The sequence below is a fragment of the Myripristis murdjan genome, chromosome 8 (assembly GCF_902150065.1).
Source record: "Myripristis murdjan chromosome 8, fMyrMur1.1, whole genome shotgun sequence".
Taxonomy (NCBI): domain Eukaryota; kingdom Metazoa; phylum Chordata; class Actinopteri; order Holocentriformes; family Holocentridae; genus Myripristis; species Myripristis murdjan.
Genome location: NC_043987.1, coordinates 19,524,029 through 19,547,141, shown reverse-complemented (window position 1 = coordinate 19,547,141; position 23,113 = coordinate 19,524,029). Strand labels below are relative to the sequence as shown.

Sequence of the window (23,113 nt, the reverse complement as noted above, 5' to 3'; positions counted from 1 at the left end):
TTCCACAGTTTACTGAAAGAGATTGGGGAAAGAGAATGAGGCATTCTTTCCATTGCTGCCACTGAAAATGACTTCCAGCGGAGGGGACTGATATAGCATGGGGTCTCTGTAGGCGTTCACAGATTTGGAGTGAGTCAGTTTGGAGAATTATAGTAAATGATGGCTTGAGCTCTGACAGCCAGCAGCCTGGAATTTGGGCCATAGCTCCAAATTAGAGGAGTGGCATTTGTGTCCATAGCTAAAACAGTCAAGCAGGCCTATGCTCCACAGCTCCAGATGTCATAAATTTAGGTCAAAATGCAAATCACAAACCCTTGAAAATTTCAAACCCTGTCCCTTGGTGTAGGTAAACACAGATGAATCGGCTGAGTAATTAAGATGGACGCGTCAGGGCGTCCATCTTAATTAAATAAGCATATTATGAACTAGTTGAAATTAATGTGGCATTTATATTCAGTAAATCAACTTCATTACAGCTTTGACTTTTTTATTGAAAAAAGAACATAAACAGTTTTCAACAACTGCAATAATACAGTATCCTCATTATAATTTACAAAAGATAAAAAAAAAAATCTGTACAGTCTCTGGTTTGTGCAGGAAGGTAGGAAGACCCTGGTAGAAAAATAAAGACCTAAGACAGGAGAGGTGTCAATATGAGAACAGATAAAATGCTGAAATGGATTTCCTTACTCAGAGAAGCAATGCAGTGTTTTGGTTTCCACTGAAAGAAACATTCTCCAAGTATTAACGTGTTAAGATAAAACCAGTTCATGTGGGATAAAAACAAAAACTTAAAGCTCAATCTTTTGTAAGACTGAATACCAACAAGTGTGTTCTCTCTGTTCACGTTTTGTGTTTGTGACTGAAAAGCAAATTAGCTGACCTAATTTCATGTTTAAAACGACAAAGCATGGGCCCATTCAGAAACGACAAACCGCTTTCTTCACAAGACCCTCAGTGGTAGAGCAACAGGGTTAACTGAGATGTGCCCAAATCCTACACAAATGCCATGCCACGAACACTGATGTTTATATAAAGTAGACTACAATCAAAATCAACTCAAATAATTTACTTCAGTGTTTCAACAGTCAGCTACTGTTAGATGAGGAAAAGTTTGGACTTCAAATCAGATCACAACTAACAGATGACTCATGGTTGTTATATATATATATATATATATATATATTATATACACATTTGGCTTTGGGTAATCAAACAGTTCCTACTATTATGGGGAAAATTGTCATGTGAGGAAGAAAGTGCACCATAGCTTTGGATAACACACTGAAAGAATCATGCTCGTCTACCTCTGGAACTAAAAAATATTATAGGCTCGTTTAACCATTTTATTCAAAATGGATACTTCAAAAGACAAATAATACAATTTGGCTCCTAGATGTCGTTCTGAACGTACAATATGTAACTTAGCAGCACTTTTCAGCAGCATTCATGAGCTCAGTCATTCCCAGCTCAGGGCTTAGCTTCCTGAGACATCGTAATCACTTTCTACCACTGAAGTATATTGCACATTAAAATGAGGAGGTTCGCTGGTAGTGGCAGTATTCTGTGCATCTACAAACTCCGTAATGCTTCTTCCTATCATATCTAATGCAACATGTGCTCTGTCAGTGTTAAACCTCAAAACTGCCTCCAATGGGACTGAGGCTTGTGTTAAGGCTCACATTGCAAAAGATGCTATACTTAGACAAGAGGGAAATGGACAGAACAGCAAAAATGTTCATGTGCTCATAATCTGTGCAAGACAGCTTTCTCCTGCCTCACTCTCTCTTTTACACACATGCTTACACATGCCAAGAGAGCAAACTAAGACCACCACAAAGAAGACCACACAGAAGAAGACTACAAATAATCTTTGCTAAGAGACCAGCTCATTAACAAACATCAACTTGTATTTCTGAAGGTGGCCATCAAACTGTTGTTAATAGCCTTTAATAAGTTACAAAGACACTGTGAAACTACTGTCATGGTAGAAAGGGGAAATAAAAAATAAATTGGCATTTAAAAACTAACCAATAATAAATCTCCATGCTTCAGGTTCATTGAGATCCTCCTTTTTGAATGAAATAAAATTTTGATTCCCTTTATTCAATTCAATTATCAATTCATTTATCCTGCCGTAAGCAGGAATGGAAAATTTGTAAAATTTATTTAGACTGTCCCAGGAGAATTTATAAATTGTTTTGTTTTTTGCAAACTCTGAGCTGAATTTGTCATTTTTGTGAAAACACTTGACTACTGAAGCAGTTTAAATCAAAGGGGCAGTATACACAGACTGCACACACAGTGGGCACTGCTATTTCATCTTAGTCTTGTGGCCCCACAAAGCCCAGGAGGTAAGGTAATTTATCACCATTATTTGTCATCAAATTGGATATAATATGTTTGGGTTTTCATGTTTTCAGGTGCCTGAGCTTCTGCATAAAGACATTTAGATTCAAATAACACAGTCCTTTACAAACTGTCATGCGGTATATCAACAGCAATCAGGACAGCAATCAGGAGCAAAGACCAAGCTAACATTAACATAGCCTGTGGTAGTATTTAACCCTTCAACATCCGTGGGGTCATATTTCTGACTCTATTCTCAAAGGCCTCGATTCTGAAGGTGTGGAGTCCGAATTCTGTTCAGAGTCTGACAGCACATCTGTGTTTATGTCTTCAAGTGCAGCATTCTCAATGCCACCGCCTTTGACATCCCTTATCTCCCCGTTTTCATCTTCCTCAAAATCTTCCTCCATCTCTACTTTTTCGAGAGCCACCTCATTCTCATAACAGAAGGAGTTCCTTGAGCTAGAGGCATTGGACTTCTTCTCAGCTAGTTCCCTGGCACTACAGTGCGGTGTGCTGGGCACCTCATAGGTATTGTCAAAGCGAGAATAGTCCACCTTGTAGAAGTTCTTTTCCTCAAAGAGCACCGGTTCAAAACGGTGGCCCCAAAGGATCTCGCTGGCCACGTAGGAGCTCCGACACTGAGTTGTCATGGCCGTAGCCTCAACCATGCCCTCCAGAATCACCACAATCTCAAACTCTGATGTCTCCAACTCCTGCTTGTTCATCTCATAGAATGGGCTGTCCTCATCAATTTCATGCACAATGGTGATAGGAGACACCAAAAAGATTCGGTCGATGCCACTATCAAAGCCCACATCAATATCTACTTGATCCAGAGGGATGAACTCCCCCTCAGCTGTGGTGCGAGACTTCAGGAGCTGGGCCCGAACATGGGCCTCAACCAGGTGACTCTTCCTCAGGTTCCCAACACGCCACATCAGGCATAGTTTGTTGTCCCGCATGGCCACTGTGGCATAGTGGCTGAATACGAGGGTCTCATTCCTCTTTTTGGGCTTGGCCATCTTTGCCATGACAGCACCAATGATGAATGCATCAATTATGCAGCCCACAATGCTTTGGAATACAACCATGAAGACAGCAATGGGGCATTCCTCTGTGACATAGCGATACCCATAGCCAATGGTTGTCTGGGTCTCCACCGAGAACAGGAAGGCAGCCGTGAAGCTGTCCACATTAGAAACACACATCTGAGTCTCATTCTCTAAGTCCCCATAAGTGAGGGCCACTAGCCAAAAGACAAAACCAAAAAACAGCCATGAGAGGAGGAAAGAAAGGCAGAAGATGAGCAGCATCCAGCGCCAGCGGACATCTACGCAGGTAGTAAAGATATCTGCCAGATAGCGCTGGCCCTTCTCACTCATGTTGATGAACTGCACATTGCAGTGACCATCCTTCTTGACAAAGCGGCTCTGGTGTTGGTGCTGAGTGTGCACCTTGTTGACATTGCCATTTCCATAGCCATTTGGAACGGCAATGGTAGCCAGCTTCATCCCATCTTCCTCTGAGGACACAATGCTGTATCGGTGGCTTCGCACACTCCCCATTACTTCCACCTGGGAGGGCTGGACAGCCTCTGCTTTAGAAAACAGTCTAAGTTTTTGGTAGAAGCGTTGGAGAAACAGTTTTGAAAGATCCCAGGGACAGATTTAAGCAGAAAATGTGGAGAGCCGGACTGGACCCTGAGGGGAACCACAGGCACTGGGCCTGTGCTACGCCAGGAGTGTGCACTTGTGGTGAGGGCTGCTCAGTCCTCAGTCATGGGTGCTTTGGACCTCATCAGTGAAGTGGGCTGTGGAAATTACAGACAGAAAGAAAAAAACTGTGTTAAACTAATTGGCAGAAACCAGAGCAAAGATCAGTGCCTGTGGGTGTGTTGTTACCTGCTGTCTAAATAATGCATTGAACACTCAACAGTTGCCTGCACTATTTTTGACTATACAAACAGTATAAAACACTGGATGTTGTGCAGTCAGAAAATGCATGCATTCAGTATTCCATTAAAAATATCCAAGCACTCAAAGATGTCTGACAAAGTGGGAGGCTATGCTCACCCTGCTTAATGTAAGCATTAATTAGGGACTGCAGGTCAGTCGATGGAAAGCTGAGTCAAATTACAGATCAAGTTCATGTTAATCCAATGAGCAACTACAGTGAAGGGAAAAAAGATAGGTCTCTATGCAGATATGTTTCTGAAATCTTTCACCCACACACACACTTGGAGGACAACAGTCTATGAAATGTTGCATAAATTTGAATTTCAGCTTTGCGCACATTCACTCAATATTATCAAACATAATATTCACTTGTTCCACTGTAGCTATTAAGTGGTACCACAATAAACAGCACCACCTGAGCACATGCATGTCTGAAACTAATTCAGCATCTTATACAACTGAATTGAAGCTATTCAGACAGGATGGATCAGTCTCTGGAACCACTGTGCATCATATGTAACAGAGCGACAAGGACAGCTAATTTAGAAGAGGTATTGACTTGGTCTGCATGGCCTGAAAGGTCCATTAAAATGCAACACCACAGGCTACAAAAGGCCATGGTCAGCCAGACATTCCGTGTTGGTGCCAAAACAACGGCCCATCTAGTAAAACTATTTTGTCTCACTGTCTGTCACTATGCTGTCAAAAAAGAGAAGGGCAAAATGGGAATTTGACACATTCACAGTCTGACAGCCATATCATGTTCCCTTGATATAGAGTTGAAACCACACTGCAGATTTACATGGTCGGAAAATCAAATTATTGTAAACCCACCATTTAAATATCATTTATTTATATTCATTTATTTATTTATTTTTTTATCTGTAACCTGAAACTGATAAAAACTCATTGTCAACAAGATGTGCAGGACATGCACAGGACACTTTGTTTTTCTCAACTAATGATGTCACTGTAAGGTCAACTAGGAATTGCAGCTAGTTACACACACACACACACACAACGCTGGGGAGTATGCGGTCTCATTCATTTACAGTTCAAAGCAGCATGCAAGCGCAATGCTTATGTTGGTGGTGCTTCTTTTTCAATAAATGTCACCAGGCTGACATTGACATAACGCATATTTCAATGATTTTAAATTGTATTTGCAAAAAAAATGTATTTGCAAAAAATTTGTCTGCGTTCAGTGCAAGTTTTCCTTTAATTAACCAACCTGTAGGATCACCTTGCATGAAAATTGCACATTCTTAGGGGTGAGGAAGACTTGTTGACTTTGAATGTGCTCCCTAGGGGAACTCATCTTACATCATGCTTTTCCTAACGTCATTAAATATATCCCGTTAACAACTTGGCCATTTAGTTCCCTGCCTGTTTTACAAGGATTTGGCAGTAATGGTTATCTAGTATTACCTGAGGCAGCAAAACAAGACAGAGGGCAAACTGCATAAAAGGCTAGAATGTGCACGATTCAGACTACAGGATTTGACACAGACCAAGGGGACAGGTATATGCCTGACAAAGAAGACACAAGTCAAAAACAAATGAGAGGAAGACATGCCAGACCACGTAAATGCAGTGTGTTTGATGCTTTCATCCAAAGCAAGATAGAGTTCACGCAACAAGAATTTTAAACATGAGCCCCTAACTGTGGTGTTGTTGCAATGCTACAGGCTACACACTGACACATGGCTCTGAAACCTGACTTCTCCCTCATTGCCAGTGTCATTATATGGTTGTTTATTGAGTTGATTCCCTCTGAGCTACTATTTCTCATCACTTACTACTGTCGGCTTGTCTACACTGTCACAGAGCAAGGCTACACAAACTGTGATTGTTTGTTTTGCATGTGTTCTCAATTAGAGCCAGCAGCTGAGGCAGATGGAAACTGGTTACATAAAGCTGCTCTATTTTTTTTTTTTAATTACACAAATCAATAATCCCTAGCTAATATTCAGAAAGCTGTTTCTTTTGTCATAATCTGCTATATGATAGTGTCAGTTGCCGTCTTTGTAGGTGTTGCACATGATCGTATTAGTCTATAGGCCTTAATAATTGTTTAAAAAAAAAAAAAAAAAATCAAAGATGGACCTTAATCGACCAAAGGATGACATCACGAGTTGAAGAGTTAGTTCCTATCTGATATAAATCACAACCTAATATGGATGAGCAATGTTATGTGCTATGCAGGAGACCACCCAGCACGCAACCTGTACTCTCTATTAACAGGTGCAGAATACACAGACCTAATGCTGTTGTTTGCGTTTCAGTAAAGTTTAAAACCCGACCAACGTTTCAGACTACTACTACTACTACTACCACTACTACTACTATTACTACTAATAATAATACTAATTGTAGCAACAAGCTGCCTGGCGTTATATAAGGAAAACTGAAACGTATGGAATAATTCTTTCAGAATTGAAATAGTTCATTTTGTATTAGTTGTATTTAAATTAGAACATCAATTTTCTCATCAGTGACATACATTTTCAATGACGCCACTATTAATTCAAACCCACTAATACAGGCAGATTGTAAATCCATGATGTATGGTTTCCCGGCAACATTATTCTCCTAAATGTTTTCAGTTTACCTGTTGGTGCCTTCAGCACAAATCTGCCAGTTGTCGTAATACGTCCCATGCGCCAGAAAATATCCACTTTGGGTCCCTTTTAGTTGTGCTCTTTCTTTCTGCGCGCCCAAGTTAACGTCAGACATTACAAATTCTGCCATAACCCTCTTCAGCTATACTGAAGAACATATTTGCCTTTGCCAGGACGCACTTTAAAAACACATGCGTTCATCCCCGCCCTGTCGCAGTAACCAGCCAATAGAAAGCTGCAGCGCCTGTTTATGAGGTCGAAGCAGATGACAGAAATGTCAAGCCCCCTTTTTCAGCTGAGGAGGGAAAGGAGACTTACGTTCAAACTGTAAAAATAAACATGAGGAGGAAAAAATAAAAAGTCACACCAAGATTCAAGATCACCTTCAAATACTTATTGGTAAGTTATGGAGGCTGAAGTTGGTCAAATGGAACAACGCTGAAGATGTGGGCTGTAGGCGTAATGAAACAACACAAAAACAGATGGAAGTAGGCATGCTTTATAATGTAAAAACTGTGCAAGTACCCTTTATGTTCAAGAGTCAAGCAGATATACTGTCATGGATACTGTGGTGTAGAGTAGATGTAAAGTATGAGACAAAGTATGAGGTAAAAAAAAATTTGCTGGAGTGATATGAGTGCAATAAGTGAACACAAGGTGGTGGTGTAGAGCTACCAAGAGGATAATGACAGAGCTCAAACACAGTCACAACATCATATAGGTATCATATAATTTGACTGCTTTTGATCAGTATGCAAAATGCCTCACCAAAACAGAACAAAAATGCTTTTTAGGGTTCTCATGTACACTTATACAATGTGTGTTCGATATGAGACTCAGCTCTACAAGCACACACTGACTCATGACTTATAGGGATTAATTTTATTCATATACAACAATAGTAAAAACATAGAAAATCTAATTAAGTTATTACCTTTTTATATGAATTGGAACATAAATATATTTACAGAGTTCGGAGTTCAGTCACACCAAATTTGATCACACCCCAAGTCTTTGAAAATACAGCTTTTGTAGGCACAGCTCATTTTGCAGTGGCATAACTTTATTGATCAGTGTTTGAGACTACAGCCGGGCTTCCAGAACAATCTCCTCGGTGACATCAGGTTTCACTCGGCAGCCGTTTCTGCATATGCTGACTGAATTTAAGAGGGTGCTCTGGGACTGGCTGTCCTCTACTGGAGCTCTCCCCCTGTCGTACTCCTCTGCACTGAGCATGGGCACCTGCACCCACATGGTCTCATTGAACAGAGCATAGTCCACCTTGTAGTGCTTCTTGCCCACTTTCAGCATGTCCTGGAAACGCTGGCCCCAGCGGATGTCTGCTGGGGTGTAGGAAGTGCGTGTCTGGTGTAGCATCCCTGTAGAGTCACCAGGGTAGGTAAAAGACACCACGAGTTCAAAGTCCTCCTCCAGCAGGTCATCAGGGCCCAGGCTGTAGAGGGGGCTGCCAGGCTTCAGTTTGTGAATAATTGTGGCCGGTGTGGCCAAAATGATGTCCCTACTCTCAATGTCCAGGTCCTCATACAGCATCTTAATGGAGCCCAGCGGGTGCCTCACATAGCGGACTAACTGGGCCCTGGCAGTGCCCTCCAGGATATGATTACCTCTGAAGTCCCCGAGGCGCCATAAGAGGCAAAGAACACCATTTCTCAGGTTAACCACTGCACAGCTGCTAAAACCGACTGTCTGTGCTCTTTTACGTGCTGATGCCATTTTAGCGACAGCAATGCCAATGACAATGGTGTCAATGAAGCAGCTCAGCACATCATGAATCGTCACCACAATAATGGCCACCATGCAGTTCTCAGTCATTCCTCGGAAACCATAGCCAATGGTTGCCTGAGTCTCCAGTGAGAATAGGAAGGCTGCAGTGAAGCTGCGCACATTTTCCACGCAGGGTTTACTATCTGGATTGTCAGTGTCCTTGTTTACAAAGGCAATAAGCCAATAACAGAAACCAAAAAAGAGCCAGGAGACAATGTAGGAGAGGGAAAACACGAGGAGCATGACCCTCCAACGGATCTCCACAAGAGTGGTGAAGATGTCCATCAGATATGGGCTCCACTCTCCGGGGGCCTTTTGAAACACCACAGGAAACCTGCCATCCTTCTCCATGTACCGTAGTCGCTTGTCCTTAGTACCATTTTGTCTGCCCAGTGTGTGTATTGTGGTGTGGCAAGTGTCGATGATGATCTGCGCCTCTGTCTCTGAGCTCATTTTGACCAGGGCTGCCCTTCTCTCACCTGTGAAAACACATCCCACAGCACAGCATCAATAGGCTGCCACAAATATAAAAAACAGTATGACAAATGCACATTACTACTTTCAAAAAGAGAGGATGTTAGTGAAAGTTAAATAGCTTGACAAAATGTGAACACGGGCAGGAGGGGCGGCAGGGAACTTTCATTACAACATTGAGTGAAATGTAAAAGTCTCTGAGAGTGTTTGTTGAAGTGAACCCTTCATGTTTGAGCAAGCAGTCTAGGTCAGTCTGGGCCCGGGGCGATCTGTGACATGACTTGAGCAATGTCCAGCTCTGGGTGTCAAAATTGTACTTCAAGAGCACGAGTTTCTTAGTGGTTGATTATTTACCAGAAGCCCTATCAGAATGTGGAAATCGTCCAAAACAGATGTGATAAAAACTCTCTACCAACACTTTGATATCCATATTACACACATATTAAATAATTTGCGGGGAGTTTTCCATTCAAGGCATGGCAATAAGCACGCATTTCATGCACGTCTTCATTCTAATTCATGAATTACAGCTGTGGTCATGAGGTTCATTTTGGGAAGAAACTTGAACACAGTTACTGGAAATCAACAAAAACAAATTCAAAGGAATTTCACAAATTATTTACTGTAATTCACCATAAAATAAGAACAATCACATGCAATTTCAATCCCAGACGACACTGTTTAATCTTTAGGTCCTTTGACCTAAGGACACTGTTTGATCCGTAGGTATACAGGGATTTGTTGAATTTGACGTATCTAATTCAAGCTTCTGAGGCATACCTCAACATATTCTTTACCCTCTGTGTGTTCTTCCCTGAAAAAAAACAAAACAAAACTGTAGAACAAACAACTTACACTCACCTTGTCCAACTATTGATTCACATCTGACAAGATTAACCAAGGATTTGGACCAAGGAAATCTGTTTCCTCTGAAGGAAGAAACTTAATTTTAATCAGTCTGGCTTATCTCTTAAGTTTTGAGTACAGGCCAAGTCTGTCTCTTTCCCAGATGTGACACAGAACTAGCAAACAGGGAGCAATGAGTTGGTTTTCTGTTGAAGACGCAAAATCTGTCAACAGATCCAAGATATGAAAACATGGTATTTTGTGTTACCATACAAAAGATGCAAGGCCAAAAAGTTGGAGTTGGAGACAACTGGAAGAATTGTCAGAATTGTTTGTTTTTATTAGCTGCCACAGGCGCACGGTGTCTTGAGAATGTATCGGTTAATTAAGCACAACCCTGACCTCAGTTCAGTGGTTATTAATCTCTTTTTCTTCATGAAGGTAAATTATTATCCTGCAATCACCTCTAACAGCAGTCTCCTCTAAATGTTGCCTCAAATGTCAATCTTTAACTATGCCGCTTCTCTCCAATAAAGTACAGTGGAACAACACAAAACACTGAAGCCAAGATATCTGTATCACTTGACCATTCACTTACCTCAACAATCTTAAAAGCGCTTGATTTCTAGCCGTTAAAAGCCACACTATCAAATCTGTGTGAGTGTGAATGACAGGTGCAGTTGCTCACTGATCTGTAAAGCCATGTACTAACCTGCCGAAAGGGACTCAGGCTTTCATGGTCGAGTTTTTATTGCTTAATTGAGTCAGCTGAGAACATGCTGCTGATGTTTATCTCTGGTTTATGAGAAATGACATCTCAAAAGCACTAATTTTACACCTGTATGTTGTAACTGTGTACCTTTACATTTAGGCTAACTGCACATTGTTTGTGCAGTACCTATTGTCATGTCTTAAGTATCTGAAAACACAGCCCTTGGCCCCATTTAACAAATAGCTGATTAGCTGAAGATTTTTTTTTTTTAATTCGTTTACAGTCATTCCAAGCAGGTAATGTCCAGGCATAGTTTGGGTATTTTGGAAAATAACAGGTTCGCAAGTAATTACAGTTGTAACTCAGTTACTTACAAAACTCCCTGGTATTACTCATATCATTTATCACAGGATGGTAATAGTCAGAGTGTAATGGCATAACTTGATAATAATAAGACACTAAGAAACATTGTTTTCAGACACCATCTTCATTACCTGTCAACCCAGTTTATATCTTGTTGGTACAGGTGGTTGATAGAGGTGCTATAGCTTACGTTGTGTACTTCCTAGGAATTAGGGAGTTGCTTCCCTGTACTTCCTCCTTTTTTCTTTTCCATTGAGTTAAGATGAACCTGCATTATATATTATTTATACCAGGATGAGGTAACGCAATTTCCTCAGTCAGCAGACTGAAAGTAGACTTCAAAAAGAAGCACTGACAGCTCCCATGTTATAACCAAGTCCTTACCACGGATTTCATAATTGATTATGTGGGTTCTATACCAGTATGACTTATATGCACTATGCATATCCTGCAGAAGTACAAAATGAAAAACGTGTGTGCAAAAAGTTGGAGAAAAAACAAATTCACCACAAAGTAAGCACACGGTTAACTGTTAAGGAAGAATCATTTGTCCCTACGAGATTCTAGTCCTACCCTTTATGACATATCCTTTGTTTTCACTTTGAATTACTTTAAATGTGGTATCACTACATTTCTCAGTAAAGGGTTTATTTTATTTGGAAAATTAGGACTGAAATCTTATTTATGTTTTCTGGTTGGTTTGAAATGGGTAAGACTGCAGTGAGCAGCAGAAATATACCAGAGGATTTAATCTACTTTGTTACAGTTGTAATTACTCAGTAACTTTACATTGCAGTAGTTGAAGAGCAGTGGATTAGTAGTCTAAGTAACTCACTTGGCTCCTATTTCTTGTTTTTTACCATGTATTTACTTGCTAAATACTCAGTGTTTAGGTAACTGTACAAGCAAATATTACAGTTAAAATTTTTGATTTTCATTTTTTCTAAGTTGATCACAGAAAATGTGTTGATTTGATAACTTTGAAGTAGGCCTTCAGCATACCTTGAAATAAAGCACACACATAGTATTGCAATAATCAACTTACTGTCAGCATAGAAGTTAGTGTAAGTCAGACGCCATGCACGCCAAGTCTGCCAAGCATTACAGGCGATGTGTTTCCTCAGTCTTATTTATGTCACTTTTAAGTCGCCTCCAGAGGGTGACCCTGTCAGGGGCAGGCCTGGTCCCAAGGCAAAGTCCCATTTCACTCTGATATCACAGCAGTCGGCCCCCTCTGACACCTAATGGGACAATCAAGGCAACTTTATGACCCGTGCAATATTCTGAACGTTCCTCCAGCTAAACCTATCCAACCTCCCTTTCCTGTTTGTTTTAGGATTATGAAAAATAAAGCATGTAATTGTAATTGTATCTTCCAGGATGTCAGACATAGACAAATATCGATATTTTTATAGGCTAACCAGCAAATATTATTTCTTTGGCGGCTATGTACATTTGAGACGTTTTTCTTTGGATTTCCGTGATTCATTAGACAGAAAGTTAACCTTTGCCTCATCCGGTGGAGAGGCTGTCATCGGCACAAGAATTCCCTTTGTTTCGATGGTCCTCAATTTGGATCTGATAAGACAAAGGAGATCAAAACTACACCGCCGAGCTGCACTAATTCTATACCGACATTTATTGCAGCCATAACAGTGTCCAAAGTAATTACCAGGAAGGTGACAACACCAAAACAACCTCGCTCTGCTCATCAAGAACATTTCCAAAAATAGAATAACCCCTTTGACATGGATGCCATTCAAAATGTATTGGTTTTCTGAGATGCTGCAAGAAAACAGAGATAAGGAACATTCTTTTGGGAGATAAGCTGAATGGAGCGGTTCTTCAGTCTTTCATTTACCAGCAATGACTGAGTGACGAAGTGAAAACAATGTCAGACAGACATCTTTACTACCTTTACGACAGTGCATAATTATAGTACGTCTATAAACTGGGCCACGGGACAGCAGGTGCAAGTCAAATACTACAGGCCCACTGTATGAAATGAGTCTTGAATTGATGGGTTGTTTTTTACTCAACATTTATGTCAGGTGATTACTTATTTCTTTCCGGGTTGAGAAAGTGCTACAACTGTTGAGCTCATTAAAAACATTTGAAACTTATTAGTTTTTAATATTAATTTTTATATTAATAACAGGATGGTTGTCAAGTCATTTTATATTCTAAAAAGAGGGCATTTTGGCCATTGACAGCCTTTAGCCATCAAAAGCATAAAGAAAGACTGAGCAAACTGGAACTTGAAAGGATAAATCTGACAAAGTACATTAGTCAGAAAGGCAGTGCTTTATGTTTTTTTTCTGTTCCCATCTGAGAAATGCAACTTAAATATTAGCACATATAATATATGCAGTACTTGTTCCAAGAGATGCACTGCCTTTACTGCAAGCACAAAATACATTAAATTAGAGCCCAACATTTCAGTTTTATTTTTATTTTTTTTCTCGCTTGCAAACATTACATGGAGCAGCCTCAAGGCTAAGAAAGCAGCCAGACACATAATGGCATAAGGGCTATTGACAGAACCATGCTGACATAAAGCATCTCCTCTATCATTCCCAACCTAAAGTAATACTGTATGTATTTATTTTGTAAGAGTTGCTGCAAATGGATGCAAAACCCGAGCTGCAGCAGTGCCCTCAGGCATTCAGCTCCTTGTAAGACCTTGGCCGTTTTATGAACATGCTGCTCTGCTACTCAACAAAACGCAACACATGTGAAACACACACACACACACACACGACACATTTTCCATTGAAATAAGAGCAAATATTACAATATCACTGGAATAACTTCTGTGATAATGTATTAATATTGCTATTAACATAATAATAGTAGCAGTGGCAATAGTCATAGTTATGTGACGTGTTAGTATATTTAATATTATGTTGGCTGACCAGCGATGCAGGGAATCGAAAGGTTAATTGGGGACAAATTCAACCACCAACTGTATCTTATTTGTGCCATTTTGTATTAAATGATGGCACATTTAAAGACTACAACTAATCATATAGTATGCTCAAATGTATCTTTTTTATGCTGTCATGATTTCATTTTTTTTCATATTTTTTCATTTTTAGCTGGAGGTCAGTAAAGACCCCATAATACAAGCTAAGATTCTGTTCTTTTGATCAAGTACCCACCGCTTGGGGTTGTTTAGTTAACTGAGGACTTGAACTATAAACTACATAATAATAGCTGCAAAGCATTAGGCGTGGATTTTTCTCTAGACCCCCACTCTAATATCAAAAGCCAAGAGTAAAAAGCGGCAGGGTGATATGGTCAGCAGCAGATGGAGGGCTCCAAACAGTCACTTGTGTTAAATAGTTGCTATATAAATGGTACATGTAGTAGTTGTTAGATAGGAAAATTACAGTGGCCCACAAGGTCAAATGAAAGCGAATACATTAAGAGGAAGGTGATCCAAAGTCAGAAACAATGCAAATGTCACAACACATGCACACAAATCTAAAAAGCAAATTCAGGCTTGATGCAAATGTCACAAGTGACTGCAACAACACAAAGGCACTGCAAGATGAGGAGACACAAGCAATCAACAAAACACAGGAACCAGTTTGACACCACACACAAACAAAGTACACACACACATTTCTGTTGGCTTGTAGTGGACTTGGACCATTGCATGCGGTTTGCAGCTTTCCTGTATTGTTCTATCAATTTGAAGCATGTTTCTGTGTTGTGTGTGTGTTGTCAAATTGGTGCATGTGTTTTGCTAACTGCTTGTGTTTCCTTGGCTTACAGATGTGACATTTGCATCATTTCTGCATTTGTAGCACATTTCCTGTAATGTATTTGCTTTCCCTTATCAATCAGCCTTGTTGGACACAGTAGAAAATAAATGGTGCAAATGTCAGATATGGCGCACTTAAAAGAAAATCTCTCTAAAACCTACAATCCAATTACAAGTGATAATTATTGTTTGTCTGCTGAAGCTCCAGAAGCACAGATACAGGATTCCTTCTAACACCTGGCAAAGAAAAAGACAAAGTTTAGCTAAGTTTAGCTTAAGAGGAACTTTTCATGCCAGTATACAACTACTGTGCTGCATCTATATCTCTGTTTAATAAAATACACATGCTGCTTGTTATACACACATATACATAATAACCATGGATGCACGGATGTAGTTATGGAAGGCTGTGACTGATTAAGGTCGGGTCATATGCTAATCAGTCAAGCAATAGAAGGGGAATGTATGTCAAGTTCACAGTAAAGGATAACCTGTTTTGCAACAGGTCAAGACTCCAGGAACAGTGGACGACTGCTTGTACCTCTGAAAACTCTTGAAGCATGTGGTGACTCAACTCCAACTGAATGTAGATTTGCACATACTTTCAAAGTTTTCAGCACTTGTTATGTGCTTGACTGAATTTGGAGACACTTCAGTAACATCAAATATCTCTCATTCAAGCACTTCTCATGTTTCAGTTTTTTTTTTTTTTTTTTTTTTTTTTTTTTAAATATCAAGTATTCAGATACCTTTATACTCAAGCCTCCTCCCCATACACATGCAAACACACAGACACACCATTCAACATATGCACACACAGATCACCACCCTCAATCTGATTACAGGTAAATAGCATTATTTAACAGATATAAAAAGTAAATAAAAAAAAAAAGAAAGAAAGAAAATTAGAAGTTAAGTGACATGCATAATGGCATAGTATAATCTAGGCAGATTTTAATTAAGTAGCATTGCGTAGTCAAAGCTTTTAATCAAATTGTGGCTAGGACATCAATAACAAAACCTTCATTCAACAACCAGCTGTCAAAACAGAGGGCTTTATGAGCTTTTATTTGTGAGAAGATACCTCTCTCCTCAGCCACACTCAAAGCTCAAGGCTTTGTCATGCAGCCGTGAATGAGAAATCTATAGCTCGTTTGGGTAAACTCATAGGTCTATTGTTGTGTGCCTGAGCTTTCTCTCTTGTAGGACAGCTACAGTCCTATTGTGATGCACACCCAAATGTAAAAATAAATAGCTGCTGGAACTGTCTGCATCTGCTGGCTAGTAAACCGACACTGGAAGTAGTTGCACCTTTGTTTTGAGTGTTTACACAGGATTATTGATGGTTAACTAAGAACCACATCACAATTGATCACGTGAGGGTATTCTTACATGCTATGGTGGATCATGTTGTCTCGCAGTGTGTCCATATTGTCCTGTGAGTGTTGCCAAGATGTGGTTAAATGTACTGTGAACATACGTCACAGACAAGCCTTTTTAAGGGTCATCTCATGTTCCAATGGTGCACAGTAGATAGCAAAGCTTAAAAATTTGGCAAACTTCATACTTCACGTCTGCAGTTGTATGCCATCCATTCAGTTTATCTAACTTTTAACGTGAAAACAGAAACATTTGCAGGAATGTTAAGACGTCTTAGTCACAGTCTAATGAAGATTGTCTTCTTACTGGGTTCACTAAAAGGTAAGTGTTAGACAAATATAGTTTTATTCTATTAAATGTCTCACAATGAATTTCTTTAAGTGGCAGCATGGAAGAAAAAAATATGTGTCAAAAATGAAACAAATATTAGGGGATTTTCTGTCTCAGTCTACTGTAGGAACTATCACTGCAAAGCTGTGATTCACATTTACCTGTGATTTTAGGGTGTGCACATGCAACTTCCTCCAACTGCACAACTCGCCGATGTCTGGCTGAAAAGCTGATTAGCAACAACTTAACGTCACAGCCTCAGAATGAAAACTGCACTCAGAGGGTCTTTGTGCCATTCATTGAGTACCAAACTCTGTCTGTTGTAAGTGCTGTCTTGTATGTTTTAGTGGAGCTAAAGGTGTCTTTTTTTAAGTGTCTTATAACTTGGTAAGAAATTAAGAATTTTAATTCTAAACTAAAATATTCCTTTTGTGTAATAATTCATAATTACATATTATTTTGATTAGTGATTAGTTATGCCCATACACTTACTAAACATTTACTGACAGTATATTTTTATCATGTGTAAATGCATACAATTAGAATATCATGCCTAACCTGAGCTCATGCTGTTGTTGTTTTTTTTCAACAGGACACAAAGAAGCTCCGCTTTTACAGTCGTCTGCAAGCCAAGATTGTAAGCTTCAGGATAATGTTAAATTACCAAAGAGACATTGCCTCTTACTATGTTTTAATGACAGTAATTTTGATTGTAAACCACAGGTATGGACAGATCCCCAGCTGGCTTGGAACACATCAGTCTATCCACATGAGAAGGTGGTCCTGCCCGTTAAAAAAATCTGGACCCCAGAACTCCGTATTACTAATGCGTAAGTCCTACCTATCGGATAAGAGTTAAAAACTGTGTGAATTTGTTCAAAGCCACAGTTATTTCCTTGTTTTGATCATACCGTGCCACTAAATTCATATTCAAGTCATGGAGTTTTTAAATTCAGCTGAAACATCTGGTTGCTCTCACGTCTGTAGAGTCACTACCACGATGACACACAGCTCCCGTGATCTGCTGGTACACAGCAATGGCACCGTTCATCACAATGTGATCATAAATGCAGAGATGGATTGTGAAATCAGGATGTTCAACTATCCCTTTGCTACTGATGAATGCCCTGTTGCAATCCAAGCCTGGGCCCTTGATGGTGAGTTCTGTTACTGCTATCTAAGAGGTTAAAATATTATATTGAGGGTTTAAAGTGAAAAAGGTGTCTGTGACATTTTTCAAATTTTACAGGCAGGCAAATACAAAACTTCAACATTAGCTACTTATAGTAATAATTAGCAACATACGTAAGGCTATCTCCGCTAAAAAAATATATATATACATGCATACATGCATACATACATAGATCGATAGATCGATAGATATAGATATAAATATATAGATATACAGTGGTGGAAAAAAGTTTTCGGACACCCCATGCATTTGTGAAATATTAACAATTCACTCTTAGGTCTTCAAGTGCAATTTCTTTTAGTACAGTCACAGCCAAAATACTAAACAAATCCTTAAAAAGCCATTAAAAACTTAAAATTGATTGGTTCCATAAAAATACATAAGAAATTTTGAGTATTGGGTCATTTTGGTACCAGTGATGAAGGTTGTTCTTTTTATTAAAAGACACAATTTTTGTTGCCAAGCTTCGTGTCTATATAACGCCAGCACATTTGAAAGTTCTTCAGACACAAAAATGGCTAAAACACGGAACCTAATGCAGGAGACACGCTTGAAGATAAAGATTAAACTGTCAAGAATTTAGTTTTGTTAGTTTTTCTTGTAAACAATAAACAAAAAAATATATATAATTTGTATTTGTTTGTATCTGTCTAATGCAGCCACACCTTTTGAAACACAAAAAAGATTTTTCCACAAATATTTCATGATAATATTTGAGATTGTGAGATTGTGTAAAATTTTAAGGGTGTCCGAAAACTTTTTTCCACCACTGTATATGTAAAAAAATGTTTTTTTGTTTGTTTGTTTGTTTGTTTGTTTTGTTTTGTTTTGTTTTGCCACAATGCCAATTACACTCTTTTCATGCCAAATTCTCAAAAAGATCATGGCATTTGGTTCAGAACATACTCTGTCTACATAACTTATGGACATTCAAGGCGAAACGTATCTAACTTTTTCTTCAGGATGTGGTATGAAGCTGGAAATGGGCAATCTGTGGATGATTGACAGTAACCATGGAGACTGGCGTACTGAGGAGGCATCCCTCTTAAAAGAAGATGGTAGAGATGATCGCAATTATATTCTGGTAAGTCAATAAACAGCAGGATGACTTATCATTTATGCTTGTAGGTGATGATGTTCTTTGTCCTTGCAATAATGGTATTAAACTTAAGTAACTTGAAGGAAAAAACACTAACACTGTTTGAAAAAACATATCTACCATATATGTATGTTGATATATGGACAATAAATGTAGATTGCATTTTGGGCTCATTATGTTGTTTGGTGATACACTTTTGTATTTCTGTGGAAATTTAGTCAGATGCCAACAACATGACATCGCTCAAAGATATTTCCAGCACAGCTACAATTGAAAGTTGCTACTGTAGCAGCATTTTTTTTTTTTTTACTGTCTGACCCACCAAACATAAATGTAAGATTTTGGTGTCAGTCCCTCTGTATTAACAAGCAAAGGCCTCTTACTGGATGCACCATTTTGTACTGACAAAAAAAAAAAAAAAAAAAAAAAAAAAAAAAGAGGAGCATTGCAACCAAAATACATGTTCCATTTGAGTAAGATGGGACTCTCATTTTTTTCTGGACTACAAACTTTTACTCTTGCTATGCTGTTGCTGTCACTATTGTTTTAACCCAATGCAGAGTACAAGTTCATGCACTTTCTCTGAGGGATGTTGAAAGTCATTCCAGGAACTTGCTCACTAAAATGCAAGTAGATGTGGACTGAGAAGGGAAAGTGGGTCCACCAAAGAAGTACACTGCAACACCTTATAGCAAATCAACTCCTGGACTGCGTTGAATACCACAGATTGATGATATATAGTAGTTTAAGAGATGAAAGGGTGTATTCTTCGTCTGAATATTTGTATTGTATTGAAACAGGTCATGCTTCCTGTGATTTCATCTGCAATAGTGTAACAATGACCACTGTTCATTTAAATACTATGAAAAAAAATCTGCTACAGCTGTTATAACCTGACTGTCTAACTTAATCCTCAGGTGACCTTGAGCCTCAGATGGCTCAACCCCTTTACAACATTAATCCTGCCGAGCATTTTAATCATCGTGGCTGATGTGGTCAGTTTTGCCCTGCCGCTCGGAGGTGGTGAGCGCAACTCTTTCAAGGTCACTCTGCTGCTCAGCTTCACCATGTTCCTCATCATCCTCAATGATCAGCTCCCCGGAGACAGCCAGTGCAGCCCCATCATCCGTCAGTCACTTTCCACGCATGTCACAAATACACGAATGCATGCACAGTATATAATTGCATGAGCATAATGTTTGCACCAAAGTTGGAGTCTAAATTGAGTCTTAATTTGTAGCACTAACCATTTGGCTGCAAACTGCAGGAACCCACTTCTGTGTTTGTCTGGTCCTCTTGCTGGTGACCCTGCTGCTGTCCATGCTGTTTACACGGTTGGCTCATGATGCTGGGTTCCTCTGCTGCTCCAGATCCAAAACGTCATCTCCATCAAACACGGCTGACAAAGAGGAGAAAGGAGATGAAGGTGAGAATGACTTGATTGTTGAATACTCATGTGTTAAAGAATCTATGCTGCAAGACTTTCTGTATAGAATTAAGTCAAGTAATTTCATGCACAATGACGTATTACATGAATGATTGATTGATCTGATATTTATGTCAGTTGCTGACAGACATATGTTGAATAGATGACTTGCAAACATAGTGTGAAATCAACTAATTGCTTCCTCAATCCATGCAGAATCCAAAACAGACATTAGTGTCATCCACCTGCAAGCGGAGGAGCAGACCAAAATGCTCCTAAAGGTGGTCAACTTCCTGGAGGATCTTAATGCCAAGGAACTGGAAAATCAGAAATGCCAGGACCTTGCTAACAAACTGGACAAGATCTGTTTCTGGCTCTATGTCTGTGTCTGCATGATCTACTTTTCCACCATGACTTATATGATCATCAACTATCAATGTGAAGTTAACCATTTTGATTTCTGGTACTAATAAAACTAGATAACTTTGCCATATATATAGTAGTGAACCGCTTTACTGTAACGTACTCTAAGCTGCTTAAAGTTGTAAAGTTGTAAAAAGTTTTCGGTCACTGGTAGCAGCAGTAGTGCACAACGTTGTTTGGTAAGGGAGGGATAGGACCTCATCATAGGCGCGGGAAGTGGGGGTGCTGGGGGTGGCAGCTTGTGTAATTTGCTTTCTTTCAGACCGCGAGAAATTCCAGAGCGCGTCCTGCGCACGAACGGCAGCGGGATGATATCGCTTAGAATCTGCATGAAATGTAATACCACTTCATTTAAATGTAGTCAAATTGATGATGTAACATTTATTTATTCTTCATAAGAGGAGAAAAAGATAGAAGGCATACATGTGTCATATATGCATGGAATCAGAGCTCACACTCTTTCATCTGTCTCAAGATTTAGAAAAGGTAATGTAATGCCAAAGTCATGGTTTGCAGTTGAATTAATTTTTCCTCATATTCAGCCTGATGTGTGAAATATTGTCAACAACAAACAAAGATGTTTTTAGAGGCTGAAGGATAATACCAGTTGTTTAAGTCTGTGCTAACTGTCTCGGTTTCCCATCACCTTTACATTCTTCTCCCATAAGAAGCAGCTATCTGTGTTTTTGTAGCAATGCTATGTTGCATCATAATCTGCTCAGTTTCAAACAGTAGGAAATAATCCCTTAAAAACACTTACCAACTTTGGTATCACATCCATGTCTAGCAATGTTGAACCTTCTGTCAGCCAGAGCAGCAGTTAATTTCAGGCTTGAGTTGACACGTTCAAGTCTGAATGTAAAAATATTAAGAAATCTCACCACATACAATATGCATTAGAAAATGATTGGGGAAAATGGAAACTTGACATAGGCAGCACATATAATTCTAAATAAACACTGCTGGATATTTCATGCTGTGATGGGAAATGCATCCCAGAGCTTTTGTCATGTGTTTTAATTTTTTTGGTGTATGTAGTTTCCGTCAACCTGTCTTGCCTACTTCTATTTCAGTTAGGGATTTTCTGCATTTGCCAGATGATGTGCACAACAATCTCAGAGGGTTTTCTGTGCTGTGAGGCTTCACATAGCTGGTTTTGCAGGGTTTCCAAAGTAGAAGGACACCTAACCAAACATAAGGAGCTCAAAATCTTGTGATTGTTGACCACTGTCGCAAAATGATGAGTCTAGACACATGCCTCTTGCTTGATTCCCTGGGTGTAGACACCAGAACCCCATTTACATAGCTGAATTTCAATTTCCATTTATATTTCTGCCATCAAACTCTATTGTCCCTTCTCTGGATTGATTGATGTGACATCATGCTGTTTACATCTGGCCAGTTATCCGCAGTAATAAGAAAAATACACCAAATAACAAAATGGACCAGGAATGCAAGGCACATCACCAACAGCTGTTTTGTAACAATGTTAAAGTGCTTTAGGATGTATTTTTACTTTAATGATCAAAGACATAAGACATTCAACATTAATTCATTACTCCATTCTTACCATGCCACTACATACACATGCAAACGCAGGGGGTGGACATTGAAACAGAAACACTGCACTTTGATGTAACTAGTCTACCTAAATCACACTCACTAAGATGAGTCATTGAGTGCCAATGAGTGGTATGTACCAGCTTTAAAACAGATCATATGTGAGTTTTTAAAGCAACATGAGGCAGCTATCATATTCCAAAGCCACAAATAACCAAGGCCCAAATTTAAGGAGGATTTGGTCCCAACAGGTGGATAATTATTTAATATGGCAAGGGGAGCATTCTTGTTAATCACGGCAACATGTGGCAAACACAGGCAATCTGCATTGGTAAAAGAAGAACAGTGGCTTCCAGCTGAAGTTCTTTGACAGGGACAAACTCTAAATATGACATTAAACACACTACCAAATATCACTACAGAGATGAATCAATCCGTCTGTGACAGTCTCAGTAAAACCTGTACACCATGACCTTCACATACTGCAGCTGGTTTGGCAGGGTTGCCATTTGGAAACTCCTTGTATTCAAAGTAGAAGGACACATAACCAGGTGTAAGGAGCTCAAAACCTTGAGCCCTGAGCAATGGGAAAAATAATATATTCTAATATAATGTAATGTAGGCATTCATTTGATGAATTTTCCTACATCCAGACAGGTCTGCGTTCGGAGAAAGCCAAGTATGTCTTCAACACGCAATGTCTGCTGCCAACTTCCAAAGCTGATCTGTAATGGTATAGGCAGCCATCTCATGGGAGTCATTAGGCACAATGATTGCTCTGCATGATGTGTAACAGCCAAGGAATGTCAGACCATTTTACAGGGCC

At 39.4% G+C, this 23,113-nt stretch overlaps 3 protein-coding genes across 3 annotated transcripts; 1 reads left to right on the top strand and 2 right to left on the bottom strand.

Annotated features, from left to right (window-relative positions):
• Nucleotides 1–477: 477 nt before the first annotated feature.
• On the bottom strand, nt 478–7,064 carry LOC115364330 (inward rectifier potassium channel 2-like). Its single transcript, XM_030058844.1, has 2 exons — nt 6,919–7,064; nt 478–4,162 (listed from the first exon to the last, which is right to left on the bottom strand). The coding sequence occupies exon 2, from the start codon at nt 3,915–3,917 to the stop codon at nt 2,586–2,588; it is 1,332 nt and encodes a 443-aa protein (XP_029914704.1). The 5' UTR covers nt 3,918–4,162; nt 6,919–7,064; the 3' UTR covers nt 478–2,585.
• A 947-nt stretch (nt 7,065–8,011) lies between these two features.
• Nucleotides 8,012–9,166, bottom strand: LOC115363140 (inward rectifier potassium channel 16-like). The gene has a single exon (XM_030057233.1). The coding sequence runs from the start codon at nt 9,164–9,166 to the stop codon at nt 8,012–8,014; it is 1,155 nt and encodes a 384-aa protein (XP_029913093.1).
• A 7,263-nt stretch (nt 9,167–16,429) lies between these two features.
• LOC115364096 (5-hydroxytryptamine receptor 3A-like) lies at nt 16,430–21,003 on the top strand. The gene is made up of 9 exons (XM_030058520.1): nt 16,430–16,578; nt 16,761–16,909; nt 17,180–17,224; nt 17,311–17,417; nt 17,575–17,744; nt 18,742–18,863; nt 19,796–20,006; nt 20,146–20,304; nt 20,521–21,003. The coding sequence occupies exons 1-9, from the start codon at nt 16,518–16,520 to the stop codon at nt 20,772–20,774; spliced, it is 1,278 nt and encodes a 425-aa protein (XP_029914380.1). The 5' UTR covers nt 16,430–16,517; the 3' UTR covers nt 20,775–21,003.
• Nucleotides 21,004–23,113: the final 2,110 nt, after the last annotated feature.

Excerpts from the sequence above, each read along its gene's own strand:
- LOC115364096 (XM_030058520.1), top strand. The coding sequence starts at position 16,518 with ATGTTAAGACGTCTTAGTCACAGTCTAATGAAGATTGTCTTCTTACTG. Across the intron at positions 17,225-17,310 it reads GTCGTCTGCAAGCCAAGATT|GTATGGACAGATCCCCAGCT; the intron begins GTAAGCTTCAGG and ends TGTAAACCACAG. Across the intron at positions 20,007-20,145 it reads CCAGTGCAGCCCCATCATCC|GAACCCACTTCTGTGTTTGT; the intron begins GTCAGTCACTTT and ends TGCAAACTGCAG.
- LOC115364330 (XM_030058844.1), bottom strand. The coding sequence starts at position 3,917 with ATGGGGAGTGTGCGAAGCCACCGATACAGCATTGTGTCCTCAGAGGAA.
- LOC115363140 (XM_030057233.1), bottom strand. The coding sequence starts at position 9,166 with ATGAGCTCAGAGACAGAGGCGCAGATCATCATCGACACTTGCCACACC.